The 24,966-nt window shown below is 37.4% G+C and overlaps 1 protein-coding gene and 1 non-coding gene across 7 annotated transcripts; one reads left to right on the top strand and one right to left on the bottom strand.

The window, feature by feature from the left end:
- The first annotated feature begins 6,913 nt into the window (after positions 1-6,913).
- LOC145800971 (UPF0481 protein At3g47200-like) lies at positions 6,914-12,066 on the top strand. 3 transcript variants are annotated; one of them, XM_082890887.1, is made up of 2 exons: positions 6,914-8,666; positions 8,808-9,130. In XM_082890887.1, exon 1 carries the CDS (start codon positions 7,029-7,031, stop codon positions 8,661-8,663), a length of 1,635 nt encoding a protein of 544 aa, XP_082747013.1. In that variant the 5' UTR covers positions 6,914-7,028; the 3' UTR covers positions 8,664-8,666; positions 8,808-9,130. The 3 variants fall into 3 exon arrangements, with proteins under 3 accessions (XP_082747013.1, XP_082747012.1, XP_082747014.1); XM_082890886.1 differs by lacking the exon at positions 8,808-9,130 and adding an exon at positions 10,052-10,407 and having other exon boundaries at positions 6,978-8,666; XM_082890888.1 differs by lacking the exon at positions 8,808-9,130 and adding an exon at positions 11,271-12,066 and having other exon boundaries at positions 7,029-8,666.
- On the bottom strand, positions 8,375-15,272 carry LOC114276728 (uncharacterized). Of its 4 annotated transcripts, none has more exons than XR_014341663.1 (4): positions 14,851-15,272; positions 12,058-12,196; positions 11,187-11,633; positions 8,375-8,642 (listed from the first exon to the last, which is right to left on the bottom strand). It is a non-coding gene; the product is annotated as an uncharacterized LOC114276728 (transcript). The 4 variants fall into 4 exon arrangements; XR_014341662.1 differs by having other exon boundaries at positions 8,375-8,627; positions 14,851-15,271; XR_014341664.1 differs by having other exon boundaries at positions 8,375-8,627; positions 11,187-11,497; positions 14,851-15,270.
- Between the last annotated feature and the right edge of the window lie 9,694 nt (positions 15,273-24,966).

The raw sequence follows: 24,966 nt of genomic DNA, 5'->3' as shown, positions 1-24,966 counted from the left end.
TTAGCAAAGCGCAACCTTAATTTTTTTTCACGTTTTACCTCTCTCTACCTGAACTCAAAAAGTCTCTTTCTGTTGACTGGCAAGTAAGACCAAGCTTTCATGACAAGCTTTACAATGAAATTGTATAATTAATTTTGACTACAAACAAATCAAATTATATAATTAGGGTCATTTTGAAAAACTAATTAAAAATTAGGCTCCGTTTGGTAAGTATTGGCTGCATATTTTGTATAAGTCAATTACAGTTTGTCACGTGGCAAGATGAGGACAATCCAGAAAGACAATTCAAGTCTTCAATCATGATCACACATGTGGCAGTTAGCATTGGTTTTTTGCGTAGCACTGGATCAGTAAAGAGATGCAAAGTGACATGGCCTCAACGGTTACTCATATTTAAATTCAAAATTAAGAGGGAAGTCTAACTGCAGATATGGTATAGTAGAGCTAACTGTAAGGCAACATGATTAGCGATCATGGAGAGATGGTTCGACGGTTAGAACTGCATTTCGACGATTGCCATTGAGAAGTATAAATAGCAGAGAAGACTCCAGAAAGTAGCCCCCAGACTCAGATCCAAAAAATCAGTTTTATTCTATTTTATTTCCTTTCCAGTTTTTACATTTCTTGTTCTTTACATTTCTGTACTTCAGTTCATGCATTGCATTTCGTTCATAGGAGTAGTTTCAAGTAGTTTGTTGCTGTAAACCTCTACGGGGTTAATTTAGATCTTTGTAAGTCTTTCATTTTACTTAATGAAATGCTACATTTGTTCTTCATTTAATCATTGTTTGCTTAATTCTCTTAAACAAAGCCACCAATAAAAGTCCTTTTCATTGAGGCTGAAAGAACTAAAACACAATCGTGTGATAATTGGTTGGCAATTAATATTCTGTAAGGACTAATTGATCCTTTCTGGCACGATCATAATTACAATAATAACCTTCAAAAGCCAAAAAAGCCAACATATATTTTTAGTACGCCCAGTGGGACTCATTAAAATGGCTAGACGTAAGAGATAAGGAGAAAATGAACGCTTGGAAGACAGCGTGGAAGGAGAGGTAGAAATACCTAATTCAGAGGATAATGTGATGACATATCCTGTGAAAGAACTGCATTTCGACGGTTGCCATTGAGAAGTATAAATAGCAGAAAAGACTCTAGAAAGTAGCCCCCAAACTCAGATCTAAAAAATCAGTTTTATTCTATTTTATTTCCTTTCTAGTTTTTACATTTCTTGTTCTTTACATTTCTGTACTTCAGTTCCTGCATTGCATTTCGTTCATAGGAGTAGTTTCAAGTAGTTTGTTGCTGTAAACCTCTACGGGGTTAATTTAGATCTTTGTAAGTCTTTCATTTTACTTAATGAAACGCTACATTTGTTCTTCATTTAATCATTGTTTGCTTAATTCTCTTAAACAAAGCCACCAATAAAAGTCCTTTTCATTAAGGCTAAAAGAACTAAAACACAATCGTGTGATAATTGGTTGGCAATTAATATTCTGTAAGGACTAATTGATCCTTGTTGGCACGCTCATAATTACAATAATAACCTTCGAAAGCCAAAAAAGCCAACATATATTTTTGGTACGCCCAGTGGGACTCATTAAAATGGCTAGACGTAAGAGATAAGGAGAAAATGAATGCTTGGAAGACGGCGTGGAAGGAGAGGTAGAAATACCTAATTCAGAGGATAATGTGATGACACATCCTGTGGAAGTACCCGTTTTATCAGAACCTATGGTTGAATAGACCAGCACTTCGGAGCAAGTACCACATGTTCAGAGTATTGGACGAGGCTAAGGAATTGGACTATCCACTGCTTAGGTATTTACTTACTTCAAAAGGATTAAAAGACCTGTTTTAGGTTTCTTAACGAGAGTAAAGTCCTTCGAAGTAAAATTTGAAATACCTTACGGCTGGAAATTGTTTATTCTAAGTTCAAACCAATAGCTGGTTTGATAGTATACAGAGAAAAAAAAATTATTACTTTTTTCAAATAAAACAGTGCAATACTTAATAGAGGTTTCCATACTTTGAAAAATATAGACTGTTTCTTTGGAACAAAATTGATTTAAAAATCGTGTTAACCATATGTTGGGAACCTGGATATGATCAAATCAAGTTTCGAAGAGCAAAATTGATAAATTCGAAGCTTTACTTCTGAAAGGAAACCGGCAAAAGTTGTCAATTATATTCCATATGTTGGAAAGGTTCAAATTGAACTTTCATTATTTCATTGAAATATGATCAACTCAAGTTTTCGAAAGACAAAGTTGGTTAATTCGAAACTGATGGCTAAAGAATTATGTCGATCCTAGAATCAGCATAAGAGGCAATAATTGTTTTTTTCAAGGGAAAATTTCATACCTTGGAAGAGTTTGAGTTAGAATTTGGGATGAAATTGAGGAGTCAAAGCACAACAACCATACAGTTTACAATTAGAGTCTAACAAATGAAATTCGGAAAGCTCAGTTTTATTTACATTGAAATTCATTGGACTACATTCTTAATTTCGTAGAAGTATGGAATGGACAGAGTTACAAGGTTATGAAATTTAGTCCAACAAAATTCAATAAATGAAAACTCTTTTCCTACTCCATCCTCTATTTTGTCTAGGTTTGGCTTATCTAATTGGTAAGCCCTTAATTGAGAAGTGAGTTGTTGGGCTTTCACTTCAAATTCTATCTATTTGAGGGCTTTGTCTGTGGCGCCTATTTCTTCTTCTCTATACACTTCGCTCATTGCAACATCCTTCCCATACTCAGAATCCGGGTTCCTAAAGGCTTCATAGTCATCAAGGAGGTTTTCTGCCTCATATTGAACCTGAATTCGAGCAGAAAAGACTTCATCCAGAACGTTATTGGTGATGGAAGCCTGGAAGTGCCAGTTTAGCAGGAGAGGAAGTTGGTCTAAAAAGGTATGGAGCTCTACTTGGGCCACGAGGTTGAGAAGGTGGCTTCGAGACATAATGTCACAAGCCCATAGAAAGTTTATGTAGGGAATGTCATCTCGAATAACTTCAAAAGATAAATAGGAGAAGGCAGCAAGTAAGGTCTGAGCCCTAAACTGCTAATAGGGAGTTGGAGGCACTGGGGCCTGGTAGGGAGTGGAGCATTGGCCCTCAGAGAGAATGAGCCTCAACTCATCGATCTAATTTGGATTGAAAAGCAGAGGAGGAATAGTCAAAGGTTCCCTGGTCAAATCCACGAATTCAAGTCTGGCCACACATTCTAGCCAATCGGAAGTATGAAGTTTTTCCTTTTTGGCTAGAAACGCAGGACTGATCCCTAAAGCTTCACCAGGACGTTGGACACTTCGAACCATCCGAGATGGCAAGGTAGAAGTATACCATGATGAAAGCAGATTGTCCTCGAGACTGCGTATGCGGTCAATAGGAACATATGGGTATACCACAGAACTGCGTTTGGAATGAGGGATTCAAGAGGGTCATCGAATTCTGGGAATCGATGATGAATGCGTTCCCTAATCTGAGGATGAGTAGGGGTAGGCCAAGTTCCCTAGCCAGAGGACGTAGAAGAAGAAGAAGCAGCAGCTTCATCCCATGCAGAAAACTTTGTTACAGAAGAAGAACTGTCGATATCCATGATTGCTAATTTGTGCTCCAAAGAATCGTAAGCAGTAGGTTCCTGGTTCGAAGGTCGGTGATTTGCGAAAGCTTCCATAACTTGAATAAATGGAGGTCGATAAAGGTGGCTAATCAATGCATGATAGTTCTTTCGAGGACGAACAACATCGTCAAATAACTCTTCGTATGCTTGATCAATGTAAGAAAAGATTGGCTTGGCCATAAAAGATGTATTAGTCTTTTTGAATACTAAGATAGTGAGAATGTTCAAGGGATAGAAAAGAATTTAATGCAAATGTTCATTGATGAACGGCAGTTGCATTTCTAGAAATTGCAGAGCCCATGCACGTTCTAAGACGTGGGTAAAATGCCTTGATCCACTAATATCACCAAGTGTTGGGTATATTAGTGCAGGGAGTAATATTGGCTACATATTTTGTATAAGCCAATTACAGTTCGACACATGGCAAGATGAGGGCAATACAAGAAGACAATTCAAGTCTTCAATCATGATCACACACGTGGCAGTTAGCATTAGTTTTTGTAGATCTACGTAGCACTGGATCAGTAAAGAGATGCAAGGTGACATGACCTCAACTGTTACTTATATTTAAATTCAAAATTATGAGGGCAGTCTAACTGCAGATATGGCATAGTGGAGCTAACTGTAGGGCAACATGATCAGAGATCATGGAGGGATAGTTCTACGGTTAGAACTGCATTTCGACGGTTGCCATTAAGAAGTATAAATAGCAGAGAATGCCTCAGAAAGTAGCCCCCAGACTCAGATTCAAAAAATTAGTTTTATTCTACTTTATTTCTTTTCCAGTTTTTACATTTCTGTACTTCAGTTCCTGCACTGCATTTCGTTCATAGGAGTAGTTGCAAGTAGTTTGTTGCTATAAACCTCTACGAGGCTGATTTGGATCTTTGTAAGTCTTTAATTTTACTTAATGAAACGCTATATTTGTTCTTCATTTAATCATTGTTTGCTTAATTCTCCTAAACAAAGCCGCCAATAAAAGTCCTCTTCATTGAGGCAGAAAGAACTAAAACACAATTGTCTGATAATTGGTTGGCAATTAATATTCTGTAAGGGCTGATTGATCCTTACTGGCACGCTCATAATTACAATAATAACCTTCGAAAGCCAAAAAATCCAACAATAAGCCTCTCAAATTATAGTTTCACCCATTGATTTGAGTATGTTGTTTGTTTTGAGTTTTCAAATCATAATTCTATACCCATTTCTCGAAACTCAATTCAAAACATAATCATTACTTTTCGAAACTCATAACCAAACACATAATTTAAAACTTTTTTCAAAACTCAATTCAAATTAATATTTTAATTTTTTTAAGCTTTTAAATATTTTAATATTTAAATATGTTACAATTTTTTTAATTTTTTAATTTTTTGAATATTTTTAAATATTTTAATTTCCAAATATTACGATTTTAATTTTTTAAATTTTAAAATATTTTATAAAAATAAATTCAAACTCAATTTTATAAAAATGTTTTGAAATATTTTAATTTTTTTGTTATGTATTTGGTTACGATTTGAGTATAGAGTTGCGAAAGTAGTACGGAGTTCCGAGTTATGTGTTTGGTTATGAGTTTTAAAAATAATTTCTTAATTGAGTTTTGTTTTATGTGTTTGTTACGATTTGAGTGTAGAGTTGTTTTTAAATTTAAAATATTAACATTTTAAATTATTTAAATTTTTTGAATATTTAAATTTTTACGATTTAAATTTTTTGAATATTTACTTATTAAATTTTTTAGATTATTTAAATTATTTAAATATTTATGGTTTAATTTTTTTGAATATTTATTTTGAAAAAAAATTATTTCCTTTGTAGTATTTTCAATTAAAAAATTGATTAATGTTATTTTCTGTTAATAATAAATTTTTTTAATTGAATTTTAAAAAGAGTTTGGTTATAAGTGTTGATTAGAATTTTCAATAGTGTGAAAGTAACGTGTTTTGTTATGAGTTATAACAATTTGAATTATGTTTTGAAAACTCTTTCCAAAACTCATAAACAAATAAATTTTTTTACTTCACATGTCAAATTAAATTTTCAAAACTCAATTCCATACTCAATTCAACACTCTACTAAAAAACAATAACCAAACAAATTTTCTACACTCAAATTATAATTTCACAACTCACAAACTTAAAATACAACTCATACTTTCAAATCATATTTACAAAATTCTACCAAATACAACCTGAGTTTTTGAGTTTTAACTCATTTTAGATTATATTATTTCTCATATTTTTTATTAAAAAAAAAACTAACAAATCCAAAAAAACTAAAAAATTAACATTTAAGTAACTTCTTAAAATACTCCTTAATTTTAACTCCAAAGAGTCTTTCTGGGACCCCTATTTGGAGGGCACCGCCCGACACCTTTTATGTAATCTTCACGACCAATCCATTGAAATTTCATCGGGATCAGATAAAAAATGACAAATTCATTCTTAGCTTGAATTATGGAAGAAAATCTAGATAATGTTTGATTTAGTTTTTAAATTAATATTTAGGCTAAATTTGGGAAGATTCAAAAAAGCAAAAAAGTCAAAAAATTACTTAAAAAGCTAAAAAGTTAACACTATTTCAACAATTACGGCTGCACAACTCCTAATTTAAATTTTTCCCTACAAATCAATTTTTACAATTTTTTATTACACAATTTTCAATAAAAAGTCAAAAAGTTAATTCAAACATCCATATTTTCAACCTCAATTTTTTAGTCCAAAAAGACAAAAAGTGCACTTTTTTAGTATTCCCAAACTTGGCCTTAGATTAAAAAATTAAAAAATATGTTTGATTAAAAAAATTTCAAAATTCTTTTTAAAATGATTTTTCTCTTTCCTCTGTCCTTTTTTTTTTTTATTAATAAATCAATTCATCACTTTTTTTTTCCTCTCTTCTCACATTTTCTCATATTTTACACATCAATCAATTAAGTTTTTTTTTTTATCCCATCTATTCAACTACAAAAAAGATTTTTAAAAAAAATTACAAATCATGAAATTATTTTTAAAACTTATAACCAAATAAATTTTTAATTTTCAAAACTCTTTTTAATCATTTATGTTTTAAAATACAATTTAACACTTTTAAAACTAACGAAAGCTAGCCTAACTTTTCTTCACCAATATCTCTCAGCCCTGTTTGCAAAAAGTCTCTTTTTCTCTTTTGTTGACTTGCCGTTACAAAAAGCTTCCGTGAGAAGCTTTACAATCAAACAAATGTAGGGTGTGAATCTAATCTAATGGAAAAGAAGAAAATCAGATGTAAAAGGGTTTCAGGACTCGAAATAAATGAAAAGGCAGATGTAATAAGATTATTAATAATAGCACTTTGGTAGCTAGATTGTTGTTTATCATATTCCTTCCGTCCAACCTGCCTGCGTGCTTAGTGCTAACGATGGAAGATTGCGAGACGAAGGTAACTCTTACTGAAAAAGATCCATCTCCAAGGAGTATGGTCCAAGGTGAAGGGAGCAGCAGCCATGACCAAGCTGTGGCCATTACCGACGAGTCTGTTGTAATTGAAAGCTGTCCGACCCGACCACCACAGCCACAGCCACAGCCACAGCCACAGCCACAGCCTCGCATTCGTGATGAGTTCCGAAGTTCCATAATGAACGAAGGAGGCGAGTCTGGCGAGACCGGTGAGTCCTCTAACAATACAAAGCCAGAGCATAAGCTACAGAGGGTCCCCCAGATGCTTAGGCAGATGGAGACCAAGAAATACTACGATCCGCAGTTGGTTTCCATTGGTCCCTACCACCACAACGATACAAACCTCAAATCATTCGAGAAATTCAAAATTCAATTCACAAGGGAGTTTGTCAAAAGTTGTGATCCACCAGACATAACTGAATTATATAACAAGGTTGCAGAGCTGGCAGGTAAGGCAAGAAGCTGTTATGCAGAGGGTGCAACGGAAGGCATTGAAGACACAGCCTTCACTGAGATGATGTTCCTCGATGGTTGCTTCATCCTCCAATTTGTTTGGTGCATTGTGAACGATGAAGAAGGTCAATTGGAGATGATGAAGAGTCACGAAATAGCTTTGGTACACCGGGACTTGTTCTTACTTGAGAATCAACTTCCTTTTCAAGTCCTCCTGGCACTACAGAACATGAATTTCAGATTTTATCGATGGAGAGGCAAAAATTTGATTAGCAGGTTCATTCAAAAAATAAGGGGCACAAAACCATCATTTCTGAAAACCTATATGGAACGGTTATTTATAGAGGTTTGTTGTAACTGGTCACTATATTACGGTTGGGAACTTGTAGAAATTTATGGAAGTAAACAAGTTCTAGAAAACACAAGGGCGGATCATATTAAATATGACCACACCATTTCTTCCGGGAACAGAAAAATACAGGGCAGTGGCAATATTCATCATCATCAGTACCCGCGTCGATCAGCCATGGACCTTAAGATGGTGGGGATCCAATTCAGGCCTTCCTATCGTGATTGCTTATCATATATAGCATTCAAGTCTACGTGGACTGGCGGGATACTGATACTTCCTAAAATAAACATTGACGACATAAACATTTCTTTGCTTCTCAACTTGGCTGCCTATGAACACTGCCCTAATACCTTAGCTAATTACTTATGGGCGACAAATTATATATGCTTTTTAGATTCAATCGTTGATTCTGCTAACGATGTTAAGGAGCTGAAATATGCAGGTATCATCACCAATTTTCTCAGGAACGATGAAGAAGTTGTGAAAGTAATCGGTGAAATGGCTGCTGGGTTGGTCCCAGATTATAGAAATACAAGTTATTTTTGTGTCATGTCAAGTATCAAAGAATACCACAGCCGCAAAGGGAAGACCAGGATAGCATCTTGGATTGCTGAAGTGATGTGCGACCATTTTAGGAGCCCCTGGACTGCCATTGCTGTCCTTGCTGCACTGTTTGCTATTTTTTTGACCGCCATTCAGACATATTTCGCTGCCTTCCCTCGTACTGATAAGTGCCAAGAATCCATCTGCAACTACCTGAAAAACAGTATGCTTAAAAGCAATGGAGGATAAAATGTAAGTTCTCTTGATTTCTTTCTTGTTTTTGTAGCAGATATATACATCTATAAAATCTTCACTTGTCGAGCATATGCTTCCCACATCATGATAGGTGGCTAAAATGTTCGAATGCTCCTCAAAAATGTCTTTTTTGTTTAGATTTGTCTCCTACTTCTTCTTGTGGATTGTTATCTCAGTGGTTGTGCGAGTTCCTCCTTCAACACACAATTCTTCTTCTTACACAAAAATTAATCATAAGACCAATTCCCTCACATAGGTGTGGAACTCACAAAAAGGTGAGGTTCACCTCAGATGAAGGGCTGCGCATGATTATATGATTGATTTCTGCATTCCTAAATTTTTTCTTCAACAAATATTGGGTTTTGTAATAAAAAATTCAATTCATACAAAAAAGCACCACAAGAATAATGTAAGAATTGTCTGTGCATTTTGTAAGAATTTCTATTTATATTGGTTGATAATTACTGGTTATATCATACCTAACAATATATATAGTCACCTGAAAAATATTTGTTAATGTTTTCTTCAATTTCCTTAAAACTTAATATGTGAAATGTAACTGTGGGTGGATATATTCTATGATATGTTACCCTTTCATTCATTGATTGCCGTGTGGTGAAAAGTGAGACCGAAGTTTATTGTAGTCACACACTTAGCACCTCATGTCAAGCACAAAATATTCACTACCACTTTTATTATATGACAATCAATTAATGGAACAATATACCACATTGTATTTGTTACATAAAATACTTTCTTATGTGATACGATGGCTACCTCTTTTTTTCAAAACATAATGGCCACACATACACATGACATTTATTGTATGAATAGCAAAGTAAAAAGGTGAGTAAATAGTAGTGATAAATAGCATTTCTCAAAATAAAATAATAGATAAACAAAGATTGAAAAGTAGGACATAACAAATTAATAGTGAACACTATTGTTATTTAAGTTCGATTATTAATAAGGATAGCAAGGTTGGAAATAATGTTATCCTTGGGATAAAAGAAAATTGACTTAAATAGAGGAGTGCATTTGTCATATCAAAAGATTGATGAATACTTATAAAATTGATTTTTTTTTTTTTTTTAATAAAATACCTATACTACCAACGATATCTTATAGAACAGAATATTGAGTGACTAAAAAATAACACATTCATAAATGAATGAAAGAGAAGAGAAATACCGATTGGGAATAAGTTTAAAAAAAATATTATAAGAAGATTTGTTCATGTACAATCAAAACCAACAATACAGCAAAATATGTTAGAATATGTTCAAGCTGCTTTGTTTTATACTCTCTCTCTCTCTATCTCTCTCTCTCTCATGCACACACCTATCTGTTAGTTTCAATGACATTGTTATTTAATATTGAAGGTGTTTGATGTTTGAAGTTTAAGACATGATAGGATGGCAATGCTTTCAGAAGGTAATGAAGGACTGTGATTGTGGCATTACCTTAATATCAAGTTGCTCTAGCTTTTCATTTGAAGTTACAGTCTTGTTGTGTTTATTTGTTTGGTGAGCTGCTAATGTGGCATTGTTCTACAATGAAGGCACTCCGTTTCTGCTCTATTTCTACTTATTGTTGCATTGTGGTGTTTTGTTCTGTTTGGTTTTGTTTTGATTTGATTGATACTCTGAAAGTAGAAAAATGCATCTAATGAAGAAGGAACGAAAAACCACTCTCCTCATGCTTCAGCAGTATGAGAATGTGTGTTATTTTAAGCCAACAATGGCAAAGTCGGATACATCTTTGTTTTGAACATTGCTTAGCAAGGCAGTAAAGTATACTAAAGTATTCCCTTCTGCAACTCATATGATATGACCCAATAGGAAAAAATATAGTTCTCCGAAAAAACAGAAAAGAAAAACAGAGAAAATAATAAAGACAAAAAATCCCATGTGAAAGTTCAAATAAAAACTTCTACTTCAAGTATGATGAGATCTATTCCATTGAGTGTTTAAAAGCTCGAATTCAGCTGTAAAACACTTTGGAAAACATGTAGAATGATTTTTATCTTACTTATTTTTAATCATAAACCAGAAAAGAAGATATATACTTGTTTTCAACCAACAAGCTCCCTGTTAAGTCTTAATCCAAAGAAAGCTTAAATGCTAATCAACTGTTTAGTGTGGAAAATTCTCTATGTGATTTGCTTGTCTACTCTACAGCTTAGATTGTTATAGTCTGCTAATTACATCATACAAAGTCAAAGGGACATGATTTCTCTTCAGAACCAAGTCTGGAATATATGTGAACCAAGCGTGGGACCGTTATTATATAAAAAGAAAAAGAAAAAAGACTAGAAACAGAAAAAAGTGACTCAATTCTTTCTCAACAACATGAACAGGAAAAAAAGAAATTCTAAACTTCATTTTTTGTTTTCATGAAGATTCTCAGACAGAAAACACTTGTAAAGGTGTCGATCTCAATCTAATACTATACAAGATAATTGCTTAAAACTGGAATTGTTAAGCAGATAAAAGGATCATAAGATACAGACTATACCTCCTCTTGCTAGATTGTGTATCTGATTCTTATGAGCGAGCAATGTCCAATCAGGCTTCTGACAAAGTTACTTTGAATGATAAGATATCTTCAACAAGGACGAGTATAGTCCAAGGAGAAGAATCAGGTGGAGGGAGCAGCAGCCACAACCGACCCATGGCCATTGCTGACCAGCACAATGTGCAGCTAAGTGTTGTAATTGAAAGCCATCCGACCCCACAGCCACAACCAAAGCCACAGCCCTATGTCCGCGATGTGTTCCAAAGTTCCATAATGAACGCAGGAGCCAAGTCTGGCGAGACCGGTGAGTCCTCAAAGAACACAAAGCATGAACAAAGCTAATCATGACTCCGAAGGGAATGGTTGTGATTACTTCAGGTAGTAAAGTTATCGTTTACAAACTCTTTACAGAAGGGGTCAGCACCAAGTCCACAACTTTGAGGTTCGCTGCGTTGAGCTAATAATTTGAATTTCTCAAGCATAAACAAGTATGGAGCACAAAATGCAGTAAACTTTCGATGGCCCCTAAACTAATCATCCAAAAATGTGTGTACAACATGCAACTTTTAGTAAGTGTACTGGCTATTAAGTTGCTTTTTTTCTCCATTTTTCCATGAATAAAGAAACAAATCAAGGTAAAAAAATACAAAAGAGACAAAAATGCACATGCATGCACACACAAGATCAGGGTGAGGTGATAGTTACAGTGAAGATTGGTGGCAAAGAGAGTAAAATAAAAGTGTAAACAACAGAAGGATGTTAAACGGAATGAGTGGAAAAATTAAACAAGATTGAAATCACGATCGTATGAGAACTATAAACTCCTTGCTGTAAAGAAAAATTATTTAGTACTGAATTTATTGGTTCTGACCTTCAAGCATAGCTATCTCACGCTGCACGTCTTCTGGTTGTTTGGAATGAGCAAGAGCCCATGGTAACCGCATAATTCTCTCACTCTTTAGTTCATCCGATACACCATTTGCAGCCTCTGCAACTTCTCTCTCACAGCCCTACACACGAAAGACTTCAGAGCATCGACAAAAGTGTGGAAGAACCAAAGAAAATTTCATATACATGGACAATGCCACTGCCACAGCAGCATTTGATCCCTTGGCGGTTATGCCTTTATTGTCATGAAATAAAATATTAATAATAGCAAAGTGCTGTGGATTTCTACCTAGTTTTAGGGATTGTTTGGGGTGTCCTAAATAAGTGCACTTTTTGTCTTTTTGGACTAAAAAGTTGAGGAAAAAAATATGGATGTTTGGCTTAACTTTTTGACTTTTTATGAAAAAATGTATTAAAAAATTGTATAAATAAGTGTGTAGGAGAAGATAGTGAAGTAGGCTGTACGGGTTGGGCAGTGGAGTCGGCTGGGAAGGACATGGGAAAAGATTGCCTCCTTTTCAGGCTTTAGTTGGACGGTGTTGTTCGGCCCGTGAGGGCCCACCACAGGTCCCTTTTTCTAATCGGAACTGTACGATGTATAGAACTCATCGAGTACTATATGCTTGTAAAAAATCACGTTGATTAAATATCGATAGCTATCTGATCGTTTTAATTTTTTTTGTCAACTGTTAACTATAACGCCATCCATTTTTTATACAAAACTGATTTGATCATGTAATTAGCGATATCCGATAGATGTGATTTTTTACAGACATATAATACTAAACGAGTTCTACATATTAATGGTTCGGATTATCAAAACGGGACCCATAGTGGACCCCCCACGGGCCCAACTTTACCATCCAGCTTGGTGAATATACACATGTAATTTTTTTTTTTTCCCTTTCACTGTCTTTGCTTTGACGTCAATACCTAGAGTAGCGTGAAGTTGGTTTGTATTTTAATATTATGTATATTAATTTTTTTTTATTTTTTTTTGTGAATAGTGATAACTTTTTAACTTTTTAACTTTTTGGTAACTTTTTGGTAACTTTTTAATTTTTTTTTAAAGTTCCCAAACTAGGCCTTATTTTTGGTATATCCACACATCTTTTCTTAAGCAGGAAAAAACGTAGTTCAATCACAAACAAGAGTTAATGCTAGCAATAGAATCTGATATGGTTTTGATGATTTAAAAAAGTACTTGGCAAAACACATCAACTTAGACTCATTTTCAGTGCTTATTCCAATCATCCTTTTTTTTTTTTTGGGCATCAGCAATAAGGATAACAAAATATCTCTAGGCAAGGATGAAATCAACAATATCTTCCAGTAATGCTGTTGCACTCCAATCAACAACAAATCTAATTGAGCATATATTCCCCTGTATAGTGGTCAGCTTCCAAATGAAATAACATTATAGCTACAAATAGAAAATCATGACAAGGCTTGACATAGGCAAAATGATTCAACCAAGGGCTGCAGGGAACGTTGCCCAAAAGATGGAAAACCAAATATCGTACACATAACACATTTTCATTGCTTGATTGCCACTAAGTTTGCATTGAGAAGAGAAATAAAAGAAAATAAAGAAAAAACTTCATAATTTTGGGACAGAAATTCCAACCACAACCCCAGTGAATTTTACAGAAGACAACAAATTTAAATTTACCATCATCCACCCCAAGCTCATATTACTCAACATATCATATTCAACAGGCACAAAACAACTTATAATTCTCAAAATACAAAAATTCAAAAAATTAAAAGAATCTCTGCCCCGAAGAGTAACTAACGCCAATCTAGTCATGTTTTCATGTTCCAATTGAACACTTTCCATTTTTCTTTTTGATTCTAAAAAAGTCTTTTGGCCCTATTCATCAAGTGGCAAATGTAACCCAACAACAACAAACAAGTTAACAGATCAAAACAGACCCAAAATCTAAATTTTTTTTTTTCCAATAGTAACCCCACAAATTTACAAAGCACAGAGAAATAGAAACAATTCATCCATAAAAAATAAGCAGTAGTTGCCAGTTGGTACCATTCCCATTAATTATACAAAAGTAAGCTATTCTATTACATTTGGTGTAAATGGTGTCACGTTTTTTGTTCTTTTCGAGGAATGCCCTTTAATTGTCATATGTGATAATTTCCAAACAATTTTCCCATTCATCAAATTGCCTAAAAACTGTTTAAAATGGTTTTTCTCATTCATCAAATTGCCCCTCAATCATCTTACCATCCAAAATTATATATACAATTATATATGTGAACAACTCACTTTGTTCTCTTGAAGCCTATTCTCTCCTTTTGCCAAGTGGATATTTTTATATCAAAAAAGGAAAAAAAATTATAAAGTGAAGTGCACAAGAGTTAAACCTCAGATCTTGGGTTTGGAAAACAACACCCTTACTACTTGATCAACAAACAGTACATATATTTCTAATTCAAATTCAAAATTTATATTTTACAAATTTAATAGCACACCCATTGGGTGGGCTTACCCTCCTAGTATATTTAAAATTGCAAACATATGCTTTTGCACTCACCATTAGTAATAACATATGCACATGAATACTGTCCATCAAAACTAGTCACAAAACAGTTCCTGATTTGAAGAAAAATTAAAAAGTCAAGAAACCCAAAAACCTCAAAGCAGAATATAATAATATACACTTTCTTACATGCCACATTTTTCTCAGGAACCAAATAGGGGGCAATTAAAATTAAAAGGGAGATATATAGATAGATAGATAGATAGATAGATGCTTACGGCAATGGTGTTGGGATCGCACCAAGGCATGTGGTCTCCGCTGCTAAAGAAATCGGTGACTGAGTCGCACAAGTTTCTGATACTCCTTTTTTCTTTTTCTTTTTTTCTTTTTTTTTTTTTGGGGGGGGGGGGGGGGGGGGGATACTCCTTTTCACTGCCCACATTTCCTTGAGGAAAACCAAAACAGGGTTAAATTATTTCCAAGAAAATCACAAGGGAGTGGATCGAAAGATAGGTTTTTGGAGAATTGGAGATGATTATTCGGATGATGTTGAGATCGTAGCGTGGAATGTGGTCTCTGCTGCTGAAGAAGGAGGTGACTGAGTCGAAGAATTTGCTCATCTTGTTGCCTCGGATGTCGGAAAAACGAAGAAACCGACCGAACTAATCAAACCCTAGGTCTGTTTTTTAATTAGAGTTTATTTGTATAATTTTTAAATTTAATTTTTTTTATATCTGGTGTCGGACCGATCTAAATTGAATCGAAGTTGAATCTGACCGACTCAACATATATTCTATTTAGGATAAATTAAGATTTGCTTAAAAGAATAAATTGTCTTCTATAATTTGAAAAATTATAAATATTCATTGTTAGAATTTTTTATTTAACAGAATTAATTAAAAAAATAAAATTCATAATTATTTTCTTACACAATAATAAAATTATTTAAATTATTAATTAAAAACTGTTAATAGATTGGAAAATTTGGCTATAAACCCCCTTTGCCTTCCTGTTATTGTTAAAAGGATTAAGAAAAAAAATTATACTTTCTAAACCCCCTCATAATTATAAAATCTTACATAAAGGACAGAATTTATTATTTAAATATTTTATTAGACTATTATACCATCAACTAAATTTTTCCACCTTCTCCACCTACTCTCTCTCCACCTTCTCTGTCTTTCTCCTCCCTCTCTCTCTTCTCTAACTCCTTCAAGCTTCAGATCTGGAAGCATCAGACCTCACTAACGCCGCCGGCGTCCGATCCTCTTTCGCCGTTCCCTCTAGAATCGAGCTTTGATTCAACAGGTTAACGAGAATCACCAGTCGAAGATGCTTGACAATCTCGTCAAGAACGTTGCCTTAATTCAGGAGATCAACAGTAATATATCAAAAGTCATATCTCTCTACTCTGATCTTTCCATTGATTTCTCTAACATCGTTCAGCAACGACGCGTGATCAACAATGACGACCACGTGGAGAAGAGTGCTGGTTGAGTTGTTTGGTTATACATATTTTTTTAAACACATATTTGAGTTTTGAATATATGTGTATATATATATATATATTTGTGTGTATGAGTGTTGTTGAACACATGTATTTTTTTCATTGAGATTTGTGATTGTTGATCGAGTTTTAGAAGTTTTTCTTTTCATTTAGATATGTTGATTTGTTGATTAATTTGTTTTGTTTTTGTTTGTTTGTTTGTTTGTTTTTTTTTTTTTTTTTGTTTTTGATCTAATTTCATTTGATAGAACCAAAGTGAAATTTTACTCTGGTTCTATTGCTTTGTTTTTTGTTTCAGATAATGAGAGTAAAATTTTACTCTTGTTCTATTACTCTATTTTTTGTTTGAGAGAATTAGAGTAAAATTTTACTCTGGTGTTAGAATGACAGTAAAATTTTACTATCAAGAGGTGGTCATTGCCAAACACTTCAGCCGCCACGAACACTGCCTTTGCTTTTTTACTTTTGTGCAAAGTAACATTTTAATTTTAGCTTCAGAGTCTCACAGATTACTCATTTTTTAGAGTAAAATTTTACTTTTATACAGAGTAAAATTTTACTTTTGTGTAGAGTCTAACATTTTACTAGTTTTTCAGAGTAAAATTTTATTTTTAGCTTCAGAGTCTCACAGTTTACTCGTTTTTCAGAGTAAAATTTTACTTTTATACAGAATAAAATTTTACTTTTGTGTAGAGTCTAACATTTTACTAGTTTTTCAGAGTAAAATTTTACTTTTAGTTTCAAAGTGTAACATTTCACTCTTATTTAGAGTAAAATTTTACTTTTATACAGAGTAAAATTTTACTCTGAAATACATAGTGAAGATGGCTTAATAGGAGAGTTGATAGATATGAGGGTAATATAGTAAAAGAAACAAGTTTTAAAATATTATGGGGTTTTGAAAGTACTTATATAATTCTTGTCCTTTTGAAAGACAAATTAGATAGTGAGGGAGCCATCACCAAATCCCCCTAATAGATTTGATGATTTATTAATAAAAAGACGATTTGTCATGAAATTAGAAATCACAAGGGGTGGAATATAATTTCTAGAACTACAAGGGTGATTCGTATTTTAATCAAATCTTATGGGTATATTTGTAATTTACCCTTTTATTTATAATATATACAATTTAATAATATAATAGTATTAATAAGTATAATAAATTATTAATTTTAATTAATTAATCTTATAATCCCTATAATCTAAGTTAATATACATTTATTATGTATAATCTTAACTATAATTCATCATTCTTAAAACCTTAATATTTATTATTAGTTTTTATTAACCCTATAATCTAAGCCCCTGCCCCGTGCCTAGCATAATATTGTTCACTTTGTTGTAAACCCGCCTCACGGTTTTGTTCCTCCACTACTTAGCCGGCCAACGAACGAAAGGTTTGCCTCAGATTTCACTCAGGATGCGGTAAATAGGGATTTTAAAGACCGTAGTAATACCAGTACGCGCTTTCAATTTCCTCTTGGCATCTTCTTTCTCATCACGAGGAGCATTAGCTCAGTTGTTTCTGCGACCTCTACTTCTATCATCGCGGTTTGAGCTGCGACATTGATTTTTTGACCGGTTGTTTGGACGGTTGTTCTCCTGCCCCACCGAGTGAACCTTCCCTGCCATTTTTCTGTCTACCATGACCGAATTAGCCTTCTCTATTGCGGAGGCGGCATCATCCTCCACACGGATGTGTTCGTTGATTCGTTGCATTAAGGACTCTATGGTTGCGGGTTGGTGCATTGTAAGCGAATCTCGCAGCCTATGCCCGACTAGGAGACCACGCTTGTACTGAGTAATCGCCAGATTGGTGGGGCAGTCGAGGATCTCATTGTAGGTTTCCCAGTACTTCGCATTGTATGCCTTCAATGAACCTCCTGACTCCCTCTTGACGCCCAAGAGATGGTCGACCTCCTTTGGTGTTCGAGTGTTGGTTTTGAATTTATTGACGAAGGCTTCCACTAGTTGCTGCCATCCCTCGATACTCCCCTCCAGAAGCCTTTCGAACCATTTCAGGCCCAGTTCTCCATTTCAGGCCCAGTTCTCCCAAGCTTGCTGGGAATATGAGGCATATCAAGGCGTCATTGCGCCGGTGTCCAGCCATTACTTGCCGGTAATGACTCACGTGCATGTACGGATCCGTCTTGCCATCGTACAACGTGAACTTGGGCTGGTGGAATCCGACAGGGAGTGGCGTACTCTTGATTTTTGGGGACGGCGACATAGCTGTAAGTCTTGCCAGCTCTTTATCCACAAGCGCTGGGGCTACCACTTTGGGCACAGACATTGCCACTTCCTCACTACAACGGATTTGAGAGCTGAGCCTCTGCAACACCGGCAATCTTTGGGTCTCCCTACGGTGAACCTTCTCTTCCAACACATCCCTCAGGTCTCCGGAATGGCCGGAAAAAGAGTACCGCGATGTCGATGACGGGCGTGAGGGACGGTAGGTCCTGTCGCGAGTATGAGATTTGCCCACCCGTGGGTCAGAGTCCCCGACCCCATAGCTTCGGGTGATAGAGAGAGAATGAGTCCTTTCTTGGCGGCGACTGCCAGAACAAGGAGACGGGGTGCGCTCACTGAGGTTGCCCTCTCCAGCAACACCCTTCCCATTCATCTAGCGTTTCAGCATCTCTATTTCAGCCGCCATCTTGCGAATGAGGGCGTCCTGGTCTTTGAGTTTGTGCTCCAGGTACTGTGCATGCGACTCCCCCCGCCATCAACGGCCTTCTGGACTCTTCGAGTGATCAGTACTCCTTGCGCGTTTGTCTCGCACACCGCTCGAAGAAGTCTCTAGGCCTGCTATGTGTAGACACCCCATTTTTGACCGTCCTCAAGACTGGGACGTCACCGTTTGAACACTCGGTGATCATCCATGTTTGTGTTCGTCTTGAGTTCCCGGAGGTCTCGGCTTGCGCACCTTGCCTCAGGATCTCTCGACTCGATTGTTTAGTGTCTGGTTTTGCACCAAACACTTGTGTTTTGCCTTGGAGGGGCAGGGAATGCCTTGTGAGGCATCCCCACACATCACCGGCCATGGGTAGAGGCCACCGGCTGGTGTTTTGTTGCCATCGGCAATGTATATTGCCGGTCAGCATTCTTTGTTGCCGGTCGACAGCCCATTTTGTCAAGATGGTAATTTTGAGTAGCCGACTACTGTTCATCTGCTTTTGCAGATATTTTAATACAGCTGTATTGCATTTTGTTCCCCTCCATACACGTGTATGGAGGGATGGCCTTCTTGTTAGCTTACCTTGTAAGCTTTACAAGATTGGCTCCTCTATAAGAGGAGCCCTCCCCTCTTGGCTTTAGGGTTAGACATTTTAGAGAGAAAAAACATTATTAGAAGCTCTGGTTCTAGGGTTAGAACTTATATACATTCTATCTCTATATCTCTCTCTCTTGAGTGTTCTAGGTGTATTTGTTCATAGTATTGCGCACAAACACCTACTATTACACCTTCCCTTGGCTATTGAGGTTCTAAGGGATTGTTTTCAGAGTTTTGGAGCTGGTTTGGAGCTTGAGAAGTTGCTGGAGCTTCATTTGTGAAAGAAGTCTACAAGGGTAAGAAACTAGTCCTTTTATTCCCCATTCTTGCATACTATTTTTGCCTATTTTAGAACTGTTTTTGAGCTTAGTGTATAATATAAACAAGTTCTGTTTTTGGGCCCTCTAAATAGTTTGTTTAGAGTGTTTTGTGATTTGAGGTTGTTTGACCCCTCTTAAGCCTTGTAAGGCTCCATTTTGTGCCATTTTGAGTGAGCTCCGAGACCTTGGTGTTTGGGCCTCCTCACCACTGAAATCTTGAGGGATTTCAGAGGTGAGGATGGTGCCTTGAGGTCCCAAGAAGGAGAGGGCCACCCCCTCTCCTTGTTGTCCTTGAAATGGACCATTTTTGGCCTCTTGAGGGAGCACCTAGCTAAGCTTCATGTTGACCATGCCTTAGCTGATTTTTGTGCTTATTATGTCATAATATGCTTCTGTTTTTAATTGGTTTTGGTACACCATGCTTGCTTAGCATACCTACCTTATAATGCCATGTTTAGGCCTTAACATGCCTTAGGTTGTAAACCATCGTTCAAGCATGTTTTAGGTCTAGCTTTGTGAAGCTTTTGTGCTTATTTTGTCATGTTAGAGGTCTGTCCTTAGTCATTTTGGTCGGCCATGACGTGTTTAGTATAGCCAGAGATCCGTGGCCGATCTTTGAATTGATGGGGATGATAGGTGATCTCCAGAGATCCGTGGCCGATCTGGCCTATGGAATGTCGGCTTCACCACCAGCGGAACCATATGCCGGGAATTTCATGCCGCAGGAGCCCCCGCTACTGGGGCGGATTGTGATAGAGCTCAGCCAGCCAGAGGTGGCTTCCAGCTACAGCCACGACATGTCAACAACAACCGGGCTTCGCTCTGAAGTAGCAATCCAAACCCTTGACCAGGCTGAGGCCAGAGATAAGAACAAAATGAAGGCAGATGCCGATCCCATTGAACAACTGCTGCGGGCAGTCGAGGCTTTGAAAGCCGGGGGGATGAACAAGCAACAGATATCCGCAGTTGTGGCAAAAAACTGTGGAGGATGCTTTCCCCACTCCACCTGAGGGTAGCTCAAGCTAGTCAGAAAATCGGGATAGGCCCCGTCATGCCAGAACAGTTCCTCCTATTCCCAACCCTGCACCGGGAAAGGATCAGAAAGCCAAGGTGGCGCCTGCCGACCCTTTCGCTTGTGCGTCTAGTAAGAACGCTCAGACTTCAAAATACCTGCCCCAAGGGCGCAGGGTCTTTCATGCTCTCTACATGCCTCTGTCTAAGGCACTTCAGATCCTTTCCGAGAGGGGACACCTTAAACCCTTGGAGCCTCGGCCTCTCCCGAAGAATCTCCCTGCTACGCATGATGCTGCTCAGTACTGCGCGTACCACCAGCAGACAGGCCATGCTACCGACAATTGTTTCCGCCTCCGTCATGAGGTGCAAGATTTGATTGACAACGAGGTTATCCTCCCGTCCACCTCAGCCAAGTCCGTTACCACCCAGTTATTGGATTTTGAGGACACAGATACTGCAAGTATGTAATCAGAAAGTGGACCACCTGCGGGCGGTATTTGGTATATTTTGGATGTGGCGTCTGGCACGCATTTTTGAGTGTCTGTGAACGCAAGCTTTGTAAATTCTGGCTTGGGTATCGAGTTAGTCTTTTCTTTTGAGTCTGTCTCTTTGTCTTGAGTCAGTCTTTTTTGTTTAAGGGTCTGTCTTGTTGTAGCGGGTCAGTCCCCTTTGTATAGAATACCAGGTGATTCCGGGGTTGTTGCCTCGAACACCGTTTTGTCTGTAATTACCCGTTTTTGTTTTTTGAGTCTGTTTCTGTTGAGGGGCCAGTTACACCAACAAATCTGAATGAAACAGCTGTGGCTATCTCATTTTCATGCTTGCTTTCAGTGTAAGTTAGTTGTGCCAGAGGGTTTGAATGGGCTGACAGTACATCTTGCCTGCTCTCCTGCGCGCCAAACTCATTGCATTAACCTAAGTTTTTTCAAAAAACCTCTTTTGAACACTGCGGTGATAAAAACGAAGATGAAGGAATTCCTCGAGTTTTGCAAAAAATTTGATCAATTGAGAAAAAGAGAGGCATGCTAAGCCCTTAATGAATGAGATCATGCTTGTCAGCGTGAGTACTGGGAAGGACCCTGGCTTGATCTAGATTGGTTCCACACTATCTTCGGCGCGAGCGATTTGTCGCTTTCTTAAAGACTTTCAAAAACAAATGTTTTGCGCGGCCCTGTGAAGACCTGTGTGGAATTGCTCTTGAGATTGCGCAGCCTAGGATCGCTCTCAGCCTCAAGATTTCGACCTGTTTGTTTTGAACCTCGAACTCATTCGGAACATTCAACGGTCAACTGTCGGAGGAGGCCCGTGTGGCCAGTTTTAGAACAGCCCTCGAGCAAGAGGCACCAAAGTCGAATAAAAAAGATTAGATCTCACCAGAAGAAGCTCGTGGAGCAGCCATGATGGATTCTCCTACAAATCATTGCAACAGCCGCTCTCCTAGATACAGAGAGGCTTCAACTTCAAAAACCGTTTGGCATGGACTTGTTACACTTTTACCCTTTGAGAGGCTCGCTGGGCCGAAAATCCGGAAGGGCGACCCAGGCAAAAGTTAGAGCAAGAGAAAAAAAAGCAAAGCAAAAAATACGAAAAAAGAAAAGAAAAAAAAAGAAGAAAAAATGCAAAAAAGAAAAGAAAAAGAAATGAACAAAAATTAAAATAAAAAGAAGCTCGCAAGGTCGAAAACCCGCATCGGCCATCTTGGCAAAAGTTAGAGCCTGAATAGTGAAGGTTAAAATACCCAAGTGTACCTTAACTGGAACTACGTAAGGCTTGATTCCTATGTTTGGGATACGTAGGCAACTTCATCATGAAGTCCAGCACCCAACGCTTTCATAGCGTCTTGGTCCATACAATGGTTTCGATTTCATCCCAAAGTCTAGTCGCTGACACCTTCCAAGGTGATTGTGTCCATATATTTGTTATAACCGTCTTCGTCATCTATGTGTCCAAGGGTTCGATCACCACCGATGAAGACTATTTGCGGACTGCTGCGGCACCATCCAAACAAGGGGCAACTTTCTGTTGCCACGAGTCGTCGTGAGCCGCCATTCAAACCAGGGACAACTTTCCATTGCCATCTACCCCCTTTAAGCCAGGGGCAATTTTTCATTGCCTTCGATCCGAGGTTGCGCATCTCAAAGAGTAAGTTCCATGCTCATTGAGCATTGACTGTTTGTAAAATAGTTTTTGAAAATTTTTACTAAGGTTGACTATTTTCTCGAAAACTGTTCCATTTTCCAAAACTGGACCATTTTCTTGGACCCAAAAAGGAAAATTTTCAATGCTTACAGCCTGACTTGCATGGTTTTCAAATAAAAAATCAAACAAGTGTGTTAATCTAACTCTCATCTTGATCAAAACTGTTTTAGTAGAAACCAAAACGAAAAAATGGTCAAAACGATAAACTAGGGGCACAGTTGAGTCAGGTGTTCTGTCTTTCCCCCGTCATCGACGTACTTGCCAGGAGGGCCATCTATCCACCAGAAGAAATAGCCGTGAGCTAACGGTGTTGAGCATGAACCCACACCTTCCTATTTATCCATCAATCACCCTGTGGAGGGATGAAAAATGAGAGAATAAAGAATAGAGAGGTGTAAGTTGAGAGAAAAGTGAGGAAAAGGGTTTTGAAAGAAAAACCGAGCCTGAGGGTCGAGTGATGTGAGAATCACAAATCAGAAAGGACGGGAAGTATACCCGAAGGAACCGGCTCCTCGAGGTTTGAGGTCTCTCAGTTTATAAGCACGTCCGTGTGTTGTGTCCTTTTGATTTGTCGGTCTCACCTTTTGTTTTCAGTCTTTCCCGAGCGTGTCTCGTTGTGTTTAGGTCGTGTACCTTTGTCGAGTCCTTTTCCGCTGTATCCAGTTGTGGGCTCGATACCCCGGTTGAAAACCCTTTTTCTCAAATCGTTTTGTGCTCAGAGTGCTGTGCCATTCTCCACATTTCTGTAAAACAGGTTTGGTTCTTTTGTAAAACCGCAGGGGTTCAACCCGGGTCACTTGGAAACAGTGAACATGTGGGTTCCAGATTGCATTTGAGTGTGCTTCAACTTCAGCCAATCCCACCTTTGTATTCCATCTTTTCAGATTTGAACTGTTTTCGCCGCGTGCAGAATGAACTAAGAATACTGTGTTATGGGCTATGAAGTTCAGAACGAGCAGAGTTCAGAATGAGCAGTGTTCAGAATCAGTTGTGAGTTGTGTGAACTGTATGCAGATTAAACCAAGCACTGTGTTACGAGCTGAGTGCTCAAAATGGGCAGTGGTTTGTTTGAGTTGTTTTGCTGTTGGCCGGTCGGCAAAATAGTTTGCTGATGAAAATTGTATGATGGCCGATGGACGGCCGGTGATTCATTTTGATGGCTGGTGAACATCCGGTGGTCTCCTATAGTGATTTTGGAGCCTCCTACACCCTTGCTTAAGTTATGTGTGGGGTCCAGGGCCTTTAGTGCTCAAAACAATGCAAAATAGTGCATTTCTGACGCTTAACCGGCCTTCGTTTTGACCTCGGGTCGTGTCTTCTGTGCGTGGCACTTGAATTCGTGCAAGGTGTATCCTTTCCGTATCCTTTTGGCTTTTACGAAACTCAAAACTTGCCCCATGCGCATCACATGTCAATCGCACTATCTTGCGCACTCGCGTTGTCTAAACACATCGCGCTATTTTGCGCATCTCATTGCATTTTGCATGCATTCAATTTCATTACTTGCGTAGACCGCATGTTTGTAATCAATGTCATTACTTGCGTAGACCACATGTTTATAATGAATTTCATTGCTTGCGTAGACCGCATGTTCTTCTTGCGTAGACCGCATATTTTATAATTAATTACACTATTTGCGTAGACCGCATGTTTTGCTTGCGTAGACCGCATGTTTGTTCAAATTCATTACTCGCGTAGACCACATGTTTTGCTTGTGTAGACCGCATGTTTGTTCAAATTCATTACTTGCGTAGACCGCATGTTTTGCTTGCGTAGACCGCATGTTTGTTCAATTTCATTACTTGCGTAGACCGCATGTTCGTAATCATTTCATTACCTGCGTAGACCGCATGTTTTGCTTGCGTAGACCGCATGTTTGTTCAAATTTCATCACTTGCGTAGACCGCATGTTTGTTCAATTTCATTACCTGCGTAGACCGCATGTTTTGCTTGTGTAGACCGTATGTTTTGCTTGCGTAGACCGCATGTTTGTTCAATTTCATTACCTGCGTAGACCACATGTTTTACTTGCGTAGACCGCATGTTTTGCTTGCATAGACCGCATGTTTGTTCAATT

The sequence above is a fragment of the Camellia sinensis genome, chromosome 10, assembly GCF_055761805.1.
Source record: "Camellia sinensis isolate YWXY chromosome 10, ASM5576180v1, whole genome shotgun sequence".
Taxonomy (NCBI): Eukaryota; Viridiplantae; Streptophyta; class Magnoliopsida; order Ericales; family Theaceae; genus Camellia; species Camellia sinensis.
This window is presented reverse-complemented; position numbering and strand designations above follow the sequence as displayed.